Source organism: Ictalurus punctatus, chromosome 20 (genome assembly GCF_001660625.3).
Source record: "Ictalurus punctatus breed USDA103 chromosome 20, Coco_2.0, whole genome shotgun sequence".
Taxonomy (NCBI): domain Eukaryota; kingdom Metazoa; phylum Chordata; class Actinopteri; order Siluriformes; family Ictaluridae; genus Ictalurus; species Ictalurus punctatus.
Window position 1 is genome coordinate 20,470,302 of NC_030435.2, and position 13,152 is coordinate 20,483,453.

General features: G+C 39.0%; 1 protein-coding gene across 1 annotated transcript; it reads right to left on the reverse strand.

Moving 5' to 3' along the window:
- Positions 1-914: 914 nt before the first annotated feature.
- On the reverse strand, positions 915-8,272 carry LOC108280930 (lipoprotein lipase). The gene is made up of 10 exons (XM_017496439.3): positions 8,104-8,272; positions 7,461-7,636; positions 6,795-6,974; positions 6,553-6,661; positions 5,916-6,149; positions 4,200-4,442; positions 3,963-4,083; positions 3,500-3,676; positions 2,085-2,192; positions 915-1,945 (listed from the first exon to the last, which is right to left on the reverse strand). Exons 1-10 carry the CDS (start codon positions 8,189-8,191, stop codon positions 1,810-1,812), a joined length of 1,572 nt encoding a protein of 523 aa, XP_017351928.1. The 5' UTR covers positions 8,192-8,272; the 3' UTR covers positions 915-1,809.
- Positions 8,273-13,152: the final 4,880 nt, after the last annotated feature.

Here is a 13,152-nt window from a genome sequence, read left to right on the forward strand (position 1 = left end):
ACGGGGAACCTGGAGCCTATCCCAGGGAGCATGGGGAACAAGGCGGGGAATACTCTGGATGGGGTTGGTCTCACTTTTTGTTTCCAATTAATCATCTCATCAGCTCCTGAGTGGTGGAACCCTATCGTCAAGAGATGGTCATGGTACTGTAGCTGCTGGTAGCGGGTTGGGGAGAGCTGGATGGTGGGTTGAAGTTGGCTGGTGATCAAATTAGGGAGAAAAATGGGGAAAAAGTCCCAAAACAAGACCTAAGCCCAAGCCCTAGCTGCTAAAATCTACAATCGGAATAGCTTGTTATTTATTTATTTATTTGTTTGTTGGTGGGGTTTTTTTCTTTACAAAAATTTAATCTCATGGCACCATCTCCACCTCTAACCTTTTTCCAACAGTGCTGGACACACACACACAGACACTCAACTCACACCACACACACTGTGTAATTCATCCTGTGCAGTGACAGCATGCATAGCGAATAGAATCACATGGCGTGTCAAATTCTCAAGCGTCCACAATGCAAGACAGAGGATGCATTCAGCCATTCATTCCTTTGGACACATGGACACCCCCAATCCCCCCGCCCTCCTCATCCCCCATTCCCCACACAGTACACTGGAATGAAAGTCTTTTCTACAGCACAACAGTGTGCTTATGGCTGCTCTAAAGGCGTGTGTGAACACAATGGTTCCTGTCCATCAGATTACACTGGCTGTTTATTATTAGTTCAAGTGTAAATGGTTGGAATGTATCGAAGCAGTTGGCCGTTATTCAATTCTATAAAACCTACACAAGTGTAATAATTAAATAGAAATGTCCTCCAATTCTCAGTCAGCAGTTTTTCACAGTCACGAACAGGAGCCCTGAAATTTCCTTGCGTCAATGTGTCCAACACTTGAGAGATGATATATAGACTTCAGTTTCGTAAAGTATCATTTTTTTAATTGAAATATACATTTGCAAATACAAAGTACTTATGATTACAGTTTAAATGCACTATACCCGAGGTCTAAATAAATATCCAAAACAAAGACAGTGGTGTTAACATAACACTTGGCTAGGGACACGGTTGGCGCTGATACTATTCATATTTGTATTCATTTTTCACTGGGCCCGATATCCCTTTTTAACTGGTAGAGAGAGTGTACCAGAGAGTGTGACACTCACTCCGTCATGTAATCACGCTATATATATCTGTGCTCCGACGATTTTGGAAAACCCGGGCTCAGTCGGGTAAAATCTACAGCTCTAAATATCTTTTGGACCAAGAGCCTGGTTAAATGTGCTGTACATAGAGGATGTAAGAATTCCTAGTTTATACATACTTACTAAAAATATACATCAAAGGCATTTGGTTGGAGTAGAAACATATATTACAAGCATATTACACACACAATACTAATACGGTTCAAATTCGAATGCGAAAAAAATACACAGTTTTCCTGAAATTCTACCTGTGTTTTAAATATGCGTGAAGTCGGCCATTTTGAATTTCCAATCGGAATGTTAGGCAGAGGTAGATCCATCTAACAGATCTATAATGTTATAGAATAAACATTTAGGCCACAAATTTACATTATATGACACTTATTCAATAAGAAGAGCACCTGACAGGTTTTAAAAGTAGCATTAATATAATAGGATGTAATACAAATTCTTATATAATTATTTACAAAATATCACATAGCCACAATTAATTAATCTGTCATGTAGTTTCTTAAAGTTTATGTACGAACAATACATAAAGACACGGCTTCTGTTTCTAATTACACTCGACTCAATACAGCATCGCAGACAGCATTAAAGTCCACTGCCTCAGGAACTGTGCGTGACCATCACTGTGGTTGCCGTCACTGCGTTCTCTGTTTGCGTTTCTGGATTTTTCACGTCGGTTGCTGCCTCGGTTCCGTCCTGCTTGAAGAAGCTGCCATGCATTTTAAGCCTATGCAACCTGAAACAATTTTTTTAATGATTAGCGGCAACAAGAAAAAGATTTCAATTTTGCTCCTAATATAAACTTAATGGTCTGGCTTGTTCCCATGCAGATCGTACACAATGGATTAGTTTTTATCCCGTTTTTTGTTTTGTACCTCTCCTCTTTCCTGCTCTGGGGATTGGCGTTGGATTTTACAAAGATCACACCATCAGCGCCCTGAGTGAGGCTCCCAAATTCCACGTCCTTGGGTTGGAAAATCACCCTGGAAGGACAAAGGTACAAATAAATATCATAAACATATTGCATTACGGTACAGATTTTTTTAGAAAGTAAAACTGAAAAACAAATGATTTGTTCCCGGAGGTACCCTCAAAGGTACCACATATTTTAAAGGTTCATTACAGTACATTCAATTTCTCCAGACATGAGCTTTGTACCAATAATTTAGAGAAAAAATAAATAAATAAATTCTGAGCATGTAGTCAGTGATAAGTGTCATATTTTATTTCGCTTCAAACGTCCACACTTTAATGTTACCAAATATTTAAAAAATGAAAACGGAATTATTTTAACTGAAATGAATCAACTCATTTTTAAAGGTGGTGCAAATTTGTAACAATTCACACAACTTAAGTTAAAAGTTGGGGTTAAAGCAGGAGTCGTGGTCATCATTTTTCTTCTTATGAAGTCAAATAGAATTGAAACAAATCTCGCTTTGTTCGCCTGACATTGAAAAAAAATTCATCGTAATAGTATTTTTCTCAATTGTGTTGAATCCCCCCACTGGTGATACACTTTATAATGATAATGATTAATGAGTCTTTATTGGTCACATATACATTACGGCACAGTGAAATTATTTTCTTCGCATATCAGGAAGTTGGGGACAGAGCGCAGGGTCAGCCATGATACAGTGCCCCAGGAGCAGAGAGGGTTAAGGGCCTTGCTCAAGGACCCAACAGTGGCAGCTTGGCAGTGTTGGGGCTTGAACCCCCGACTTTCCGATCAGTAACCCAGAGCCCTAATCGTCAAGCCACCACTTGTTATATATAGTATAATATTATATATATTTCCTATTTATATGGCTTGATTACTTTTGTGTGATTCTGTATACCTTATGGTATAATGGTCTGTATTTATTGTCCGTATTTGGTGTTGTTTTTTAGTCCTCGTCAGTGTCCACTACTTGTTGTATGGAATTTTCCTGAAGGTGTTTTGATTATATCCATTGCCAAGCGTTGCTAAAAATGACAGTAAAGCTGCCTTTGACCTTTAAAGTGTGAAGTGAGTGAGTATAATATCGGTATGGATATGATTGGGTCTTTGTACATAATGTACATATATGTACGTAAATGCACAGAAGCTTGTACTGAAAAGAATTTTTGAATCCGGATTTGTAACAAAAGAGTAAAAAGGGCGGGGTTAATGGAAATTCAAGTGTTTTTTTATTATACACCGGTAAAGTATAAATACTCTCAAATAATATTTAAAGAATAACAAGTACAATAAAATATACTTTTTAAAAACTCTTAGGAGAAAAACATATCGTCATCCATGACTGATACTTACTTGGCTTGCGTCTCGCCAGATTTAATTCTCATTTTGCGAATCAGGAACTGGTTGGTGCTGAAGAAGCTCGGCAGGTATGAATCGCTCTCCCACTGGATCTTGAGCATCAGCAGATCCCCTACATCTACATCCGAGGTCACCAGGAAAGAGATGGTGGTGTTGGTGATCATGCTCGGTCTGAAATGGAACATATCCGTGTCACCAAAATGACTAAAACTACTTTGTTTTAGTACAATTTGTATGTATCATTAACCCCTTAAAGTTCCTAGAACACGTCCAGACTCACGTTACTCACAGAATTACGTATAGTATGTTCAGTATATGCAGAATTAACAGTAGTTAATGAGTAATTATTAACCATGAGCAATTCATAATGAAAAACATTTAAAATGCAGGTAGTGTTGTGCTTCTGTAGGCAATATAATCACAAACTTGTGTCTGAAAGTATGGGCACTTCACTTACACAACTATTGGGATGCCATCTTTCTCATCATGAGTTCCATACAGAGATATTTTCACAGGCTGGTTGTCCAGGGCCAAGTTACTATGACTAAAGAGATGTACCTTAATCTGGTAATGGAAAACTAGAGAGAGAATACAAATAGCATGTACGTTAATGAGGCACAACTAAAAGACCAAACAAGCCAGCAACATTATGGTCACGAATACAATTAAATAACACTGGGATGATTGCGCATACCTTTGTAAGGCATCATCTCACGTGTCTTAAGGTACATCCTGGTGCTCCTGGCTGTTCGGACCTTGTTGATGTTGTAGCCCAGCTTGTTGCAGCGGTTTTTGCGGCAGCTGAGGCACAGGCCCTTGTAAAAGGCTTCTTTCGAGCTACAGCGGTAAGCCAGGCTCTGCTGATCCTTATTCACCAGCGAGTCGATGAACAGGTGCACCGAACGCTCGTGAGAACATTTCACCAGCTGGTCCATGTCTGTTGAGAACGCAGACGTCACAGGAAATAAATCTTTAACTTTCATAAACCTTTGATCATGTAATGTTCCCAGAAGCCATCGCCTAGCATGTCTCACATTTTCCTGCTATTACATGACTGCTAGGCTAACTTTAGCTATTAAGTAATTCATAGTAGTAAAACGTGGAATTGAGGTAAAAAAATAATAATAATAATAATAATAAAACTAGACAGATTGGAGGGTTTAAGCGATAGAGAGGATTGAAGTAAAGCTACGACTGTTTGTTTGTTTGTTTGTTTGTTTGTTTGTTTGTTTTTACCTCAGGACAAACAGCTAGTTAGCTAGCAAGGACTTGTTTTCGCAACGTTATTCAATTGCTCTGGAAATGTCTAGAAATCTAGTGCATTGTTTGAAGTAAAGCTAAGGATTTTTTTTTTACTTCAGGAAAAATAGCTAGTTAGCTAGCAAGGTCTTGAATTCAAAAACAATTATTCAATTGCTCTGGAACTGTCTTGAAATCCATTCCATTGTTTGAAGTAAAGCTAAGATGTTGTTGTTTTTAACCTCACAACAAACAGCTAGTTAGCTAGCAAGGACTTGTTTTCGAAACGTTATTCAGTCGCTCAAAAAACAACCAGAAATTCATTGCACTGTTTGAAGTAAAGCTAAGTTGTTGTTGTTGTTGTTTTTACCTCAGGACAAACAGTCCTTTTTAGCTAACAAGAATTTGTTTTCAAAAAAAATATTAAATTGCACTGGAAATGTCTAGAAACCCATTTCATTCAGATACAATCCACATAGCTTAAATTTAGCTCACCATGACAACAAAGCCCTGGAAGAAAAACCTCACACTAGCAAGTTCTTTTGTGATTAGCCAGCTGGCTAGCCTACTAATGTTTCAGGGCAAGGTAAAAAGGACAGTGAACAGATCTTGTATTCTTCACATTAACATTTCTAAAGATTATTGATCATCAAAAATGTGACATTGTGATGTTTTTAACCAGGTTTGTGGGAAGACACACATTAATCCCTAAACAACAACAGCCCAGAGTTCAGAATGGTTTCTGGTTTCCACAGCTCTGGAATTTTAATAGAGGGAAAAGCATTCAAACGTCGTCAAAAATTTAAATGAATTCAAATTCATTCGAGACAATCATAGAGATTAAAGCATCTGACTCTAATATCTAAATATTAGCTCTCTGACCTCTTAGTATTTGTAATATTATTCCCTTAACTCCTCATTCTTATAGCTGCTATTAATTTCACTGTAGTTACTGAATAATGCACTTTAAGATGAACAACCATACAATAAACCTCAGTGAATAAATTTGCTCTAATATTCAGATGATTGATGGCACTAAACACCACAGGACCCATCGTCGCCACTGTAGTAGAGTGAAGCTGCAGTGGTAACTAAAATATACATGATTCATGTATCTGTAAGTTCAGTAAACATCATTATCGCTGATGTCAGCATTAGCACAATGACTTACTGTACAAGCCGTATGTAGCGATCATCCTCATGGTGTTCTGCAGGCTGCAGCCAGGCTGGAAGGTGCCTCCATTGGGGTAGATGTCCACATGACCCACGGGTCTCTGGATGCCGATGCTGAGGTCCGGGCTGCCTCTGGTATTTGTGTGCAGGACGTCGACGAATTTTGCATCGTCAGGGGAGAGCCGGTTTGGCCTGTCGGCGTGCTCAAAGGTCGGACCGGCCGGGTCAAAACCTAAAATTGTAGAGTGAAGGAAAAAAATGTCAAAGGTGAAATTAGATTTCTCACTAATAACAATATTATAAGAAATGGTTTCCAGTAGACTACATAAAAGTCATATGTGTTGTAGTCAGTGCATAAGAAATAAGGTCATACTTTCGTGTTGGGTAATTAATGGATAAAAAAAGAATGTGAACATTTTAGGTAGATACATTATGATAACCATTTTCAATCCATAGCTAATCCCAAACAACTGGCTAATGAGATATTGACGTGTACATATTACATACAATTAAAACCCAACAAATGCTTGCTTTGTCTATAGGGTCTATGAGCAGAGCAAGTACATCCCAAGTAAAATTAGTATGTAGGATAAGTAGGTTGTGGGCTAAAACTGGAGTTAATTGATGTCACTGACCAGTGATTCTGTTGACTTTGTTGTTGCTGAGGTTTCCTGCAACGCCTGCCACGTGTGCACCCAGACTATACCCCAAAACATGCAGCTTCTCAAGTGGGTAGCCTATAATCTTTACCGAAAAAAAGAGAAAACAGGTGGTGTGAAACAATGAAATCTCAGAGTGAGCAGTAAATTAAAGCAACAACAAAAAAACTAGTTAAAATCTTGAATTCTATGGGAATTGAACTTGTCCTGATTTGTACCTCTAACCAGTCGATGAATTGGGCCACCTCCCGACCCACTAGTCTGGTGTTCTCAGCTGAGGTGGGGTAGTGATGGCTGGCACGCACCAGCCAGTCCACCACGATGACGTTGGCATTGGGCTCACGCTCGAACAAAGCAGACACCAGCTTAGCGATCCAGCTTTCAAACAGTCCTGCAACCTGCAAAAACCACAATTATACCAATAATACCAAAATGTTCAGATTTTATCTATTATACAGGAAGTCCCAAGAGTCTCTATACACAGGGGAAATGAGCACTTTTTAGCAAAAATGAAACATTCCTCCAAAATGTTTCATATTCAGTTTATATTAGATAGATTTTTTTCAAATACACTTTAAGACAAAAGAAGAACGTATTGAAATCATTCTCATGGCTGGATCGCGAAGCTGTCGCAAGGTTGCGAAGGACTTTAACAGGAAACATGGCGAGCACATCACACACGACACTGTTGCCAAACTTATTAACGAATACAAAAAGACTGGAAGTGTTGCACACCAAGACGTGGACGTCCACGACCGTCCGCTGACGAAGGCACAACCGACGGGATGCTGGCGTACATAGTTCCTTTGTATGGAGACTTTTGGGACACCCTGTACATGAACTTAATATGAATAGCAGAACATGGGTGTGCATGTTGAACTCACCGACCAGCCGTGGATCACCAGAAAGGTCTGCGCATCAAGCTTGAATCTGCAGTCTGATACAGTCTCTCTTATTCCAGGGACGAGGTAGCACAGGTCCTCATCCGGGAGATCTGCGATTCGCAACGAGAACTTGGACTGGATGCTTCGGAAATCTGTCCTCCAGTGAGTAGTGTTACCTGGTAATGAAGTTAGAGTTTAATAACCCCTTATAGTCCTCAATGGGTTCTGGTTCTTTGTGCTTAAACTTGTTAGACTCAGACAAAACATCAGTGCGACCACAACCTCGGAGCCGAAGATGGAATGGGACCAACAATAGCTGGTCTAATAATAGTGAACCTTTATGGTAAAAGAATTAGACGGTACAGTCATGTGTCAAACGTAAAAAAAAATAAAATAAATAAAATTTAAAAAAAATTATTGAAGAAACTTGTCCAGATTTCCAGAATATTCTAGCCTTTATATAAATGTTCATCTTATACACATAATTACATACATCATAACTATTAAGCATACACTTATGCATATTTAGAGACTTGATATCCATGATACTTTATTATTATTATTATTATTATTAATAAAAAAAAATAATAATAATAATAATTTTTATGCTTTCTGAACTGGAGTGCAAAGCTGTTTCACTTACTTGAAGATGTTTCAGTTGAATTTGAGAAAAGCTCGCAGGAAATAACAGAAATTCCGATGATCAACAACCAGATACTTTCTTTTCCCATAGTACAGTGCGCGAATACTTTGTATAAAGCTCTAACCAACGTGATTTGATTTTTAATGTTCAGCTTCCGATTGAGTTTAACAGAGCCGCTCAGTGCATTTATACCAGACACGGCACGCTTTCTGATTGGCTATGTGAGAATAGGGGGCGTGGCTTAAGCATCCTAAACAAGACGCGTGACCAAGCTGTCAATCAGCGACTGGGGGGGGGGGGGGGGGGGGGGGGATCACGTGACTCCTCATCGCATTTCATTTCAGTATAATTGTTTTGGTCGAAAACTTTTTTTAATGATTTTTTTTTAAAGGAAAGAAAAAGAATATAGGAGGAGTAAGATAATTATTATTATGTTTAACATTGTATTACATAAACAGATTTTCAATCAATTAAATCAATCAATTGTTTTCTTTTATGAATTTATTTTATTTAAATAAAAACAAATAATTATACACATTCTCAGATGCAATAAATTTATGCTTTAGATTAATATTATTATTATTATTATTATTATTATTATTATTATTATTATTATTATTATTATTATAGCAAAATGAAAAAAAAGAAATCAATGAAAACTTATTTTGACTCTCTGACCTTGCTCATTGTACTTTTGCACTTCCATAGTTTCTTTCATATGAAACGTTTTCCTAATTCTTTGATCGTGTGCCAAGAATTGTCCTTGGCACAGTGTCTGTTCCATGTGAGTGTGTCTGCACACCCTCTGTTACCAAACACAGTTTGGGCATTGTGCCATTAATCACGTGCTAGAATGTAATGTAATAATAAATTGTAACATAATATATTGTATTACAATATTATCCATTGCATTTGCATTTCCTAATAAAAACAAGCTCAAATGAACTGATAAGCGCACGGTGAGGTAAGGAGTCGAAACCGTTCTTATTCGTACGCTGCACATCATACACTGCTGTTTGCTTTGTAGTGAACAAACACAAAATTATACGTCAGTGCAGATGGAAAAGAGAAGAAAAAAAAAAAACAGGAACAGACAGGGACAAAGTAAATCAGGATACTGACCCTTATTATCATTCTCACTCTTGGGCAATGTGAGTCCAACAAATCGGTCTATTTGAGATAGTGCAGAGACAGCATTTAATCAATGTCAAAGGATATTTTTAATTCACGAGGGCATTGTGTGCACTTTATACTGTTTAAAATTCATACTGTGTTATATTGCTTATGCATGTGTCTATTTTTATTTAATATCTGCTTGAATGGAATAAAGACTCACACTGAGACAGGAAAACTGATTCGCAGGCTTATATGAGTGTTGTAATTTCTGCATTATACATTCAGAATGTGCATAAATTAAACCTGAAAACTTCTTTCTTCTCTCAGGCCTGTCTATAATCTACCCTGTCTAGCTGATTATTCTCTGGTCTTAGTTCTATCTGGTTTGTTTTCTCATAGTAAGTATTTGTTTATAGATTTATTTCAATGATATTTTATGCTCTATTTGAATGTATTTGTTATTACGCATGATGTGCAGCACTTCGGTCAACACTCGTGTTGCTGTATAAATGCGCTATATAAATCAATTTGACGTGACTTTGACGTGACTAAATCTGTCCGTTACTGCTTCACAGATGAGACAATGTGCGAGCCCTGCTTGTTCGAGGAAATTACGATACACTTGATTGCTTTGAGGTGAACATTTATTGCTCAACGCATAACGATGATATATTGTCCTGCATGCGATCTAAAAATGTATCTAGAAATCTAGAACTATGACCCTGAACATGTCAACAAAGTAACCACAAACACGAGCATGTTCTCCAACGGATCCTAGGTGTTTTCCTGAGGTACCTGGAACGATTATGTAAGATAGCACAGCGCATTGAAGAGCACGCTGAGCTTTAAAACTGCCCTGGAGGCAGACCTGTCCGTTCACGCGCTCTCAGCCAATGAGGTCAAAGAAGGGCTCCCCACCCACCACCACCCCCTTCATTGTCCACATGAACACATACAGAAGAAGACAGTGTGTGAGAAAGACCCCCTGATGTTGTCAAAACAGCGTCAGTGCTGAGATAAATGTTGAGAGATTCCTCAACCGGTTAGACTTGAACTCTGTGACCTGCTCGGCTCAGGATGGCTTTTGTCCATCTCTCTGGGAAATTGGTGCATTCAGGGCTTGTAGGATGAAATATATAAGAGGTACTGCTCAAGTAAGAGTAAATAAGTCGTCTTGCGTAATCACTTTACTTTTTATATTATATTTCTACAATTGACACAACTAAAGTGAACACCACCTCAATTATCAACAGAATACAAAGACAAGTGAAGTTAGCTGACTAGCTGTTGGGGTTTCAGTAGCTTGCTAGGTTTCTGACTTAGCTCATGTTCATTCATACACGTCTTTAGCTACATAGTTAGATGGCCCTTTTTGGCATTATCCTGGGCAAACACTGAAATTTAATAAAGAGGTTTGCTACTGTAAAACCTTAAAAGATCTGGCTAGCTAGTTTAGCTCACTAATCAGCTAGTTAATGAATTCCTTGTACATGTTTCCGCAGGTTGGATGTTAAGCTGCGAAACGGTGATAACCCCATGCAATTTTTTTTTTTTTTTTTTTGCAAGTTGCAGATCATCATGCGGTTTCTTTTTTTAACGAAGAAAGAAGATAGCTGATAAATTAGCTGTAAACTTTCAGCAGGAAGCTGCTTTATTTTGTTTGGATCTCTAAACCGCATTATTTTAATTGGTTTACGTTTATCCAGGTTTAAAATTTATACCCCGGGTATTTATTCGAGTCTGTAATGGTATTTAAAAATGCAGTGAAGTTGATGGGTTTTTTTTAACTCACGGACACACCTGGAAAATTCAACATCTGGGGGGCACGGTTGTTTAGTGGTTAGCACGTTTGCCTCACACCTCTGGGTTTTGGGGATCCAATCTCGCCTCTGCCCTGTTTGCATCTGAGTTTGCGAGTCCTCCCCGTGCTTTTGGGGGTTTCCTGTGGGTACTCCGGTTTCCTCTCCCAGTTCAAAGACATGATATGTAGACTGTCTGGTATTTCCAAATTGTCCATAGTGTGTGAATGTGTGTGCGATTGTGCCCTACGATGGACTGGCACCCCTCCAGGGTGTCCCCCGGCCTTGTGTCCCTTGTGCCCTGGGATAGGCTCCTGGCTTCCTGGGTATGATAAGCGGTATGGAAAATAGATGGAATGTTATGGAAGTCCACCATCTTTTACAGTCTGTAAGTACGGTTTTAATTTAATAAAGTAGCATATGTTTATGTGAAGACTATGCATCGGCATGTCGCCATACCTCTTATCACTGTCTATGTTGTTGCACAAACACCCAAGTCTGTCTGAATCTGGCCAGACCTGTGGATATGGTGGTAATCCTCCGGCATGTGAACCTGGCTCTTCTATTTCTGTTCTCAGCTTTCTTTGATTACACAGTTAAACAAAATCAACAGACCTGAGCAAACCCATCCAGGAACATCCAGAGCCCGTGCATTGATCCCAGGAAACTGTTTAATCTCTCTGGTGAAACCTGGCACATGATTTGGAACCTTTTTTGGAACTTCTCCAATGTGACCTACAATGTCCGACCAATGTCGCAGGAATATGACTGCCATCTACAGAATCCTGGGCTACTGCACACATCGGCGCTGGCTTCCGGGAGCATCTGCTCCACACACCACCATGAATTCCATTTTCCTCAGCCTAACAAGGAACCGTAGACCAGGTCACATGACCTGTCACTTGATGCTCTACGTTCTTTCTGTGTTCCAGTTCTCCATAATCCCAACCAACTGTTCCCATTTAGCACGCTGCCTATAAATAATTTTCAGACTTTCAGAGCATCTTTGCGAAGTCTCGCTCCTAGAATGTAGTAACAGATCATTCACGGGAACCTGTATATAATCCAAGATATATAATTAAAGGATTAAAGATTTTGGTGTTATTTAACGAAGAAAAATGTGTGACCCTGCTTATACTACACAGGGGGATGGGGGAGCCTGGAGCCTATCTCAGGGAAATGTGGGGGAACAAGGCGGGGGACAGATTGGGTGCCAACCCATCACAGGGCACAATCGCAAACACATTCACACACAACGGACAATTTAGAGATGCCAATTTAGAGATTCTGGGGAGGAAACCAGAGTATCCAGAGGAAATCCACGAATCACACGGAGAACATGCCAACACGCACACAGGGCGGAGTTAGGATTTGAACCCCCAACCCTGGAGATGCAAGGCAAACATATTAACCACTAAGCCACCATGAATCCCGATATGTGTGGCTAATCATTGCTTTTTCTATGCCGTTTTTTTTGGGGGGAAGGAGTCTCCAGTGCTAGTACTTTGTAACAGTACATATTCCACCATGTGGAAGTCTTCAAAACAGGATTTTGTGCTTCCTGTTTCTGAGAACGCGGGATGGTAATCTTACAAAAAAGGATTATTTTCGCGTCTTCTTTTATTAATATCTCAGAATATAAGCAGAAAGATTTGAGAATCCACCGGATCATTTCCTCCACGGAGGCTGCCTAGGGCTGAAAAGGGAAGGAAGGAAGGATCATGTAAATCATGACATTCTCTACAACCTACTCATTGAATAATATTAGCAATAATGTGGGTTATTTTAAGGATTGTGAAATGCACTCTGAGTAACAATGGTGTTTCAGCACAATAAAAATATCAACGTGGGCCCCCCCCCGCAAAAAAAGTGATATATTTAATTATGACTGGTCATATACTGTAGTAGCACTGAGCGTATGGGTCACATAAAATTAACTGCTTTTCAGGAAGTTATATTCAGGAACCACAGATTTCACGTGTGATTTACTTCATTAAAAAAAAAAAAATTTTTAATGAAAACTAAATAAGATGGAATATAAGACCACACACAAGTTGGTAAAAACAACGTTCCACTGATGTTCATAATAGAGCGGATTTTATTTCTTCTCATTGCACAATACTGGTGGAAACTT

Excerpts from the sequence above, each read along its gene's own strand:
- LOC108280930 (XM_017496439.3), bottom strand. The coding sequence starts at position 8,191 with ATGGGAAAAGAAAGTATCTGGTTGTTGATCATCGGAATTTCTGTTATT. Across the intron at positions 6,150-6,552 it reads CAAAGTCAACAGAATCACTG|GTTTTGACCCGGCCGGTCCG; the intron begins GTCAGTGACATC and ends CTACAATTTTAG. Across the intron at positions 4,084-4,199 it reads TGAGATGATGCCTTACAAAG|TTTTCCATTACCAGATTAAG; the intron begins GTATGCGCAATC and ends TTCTCTCTCTAG.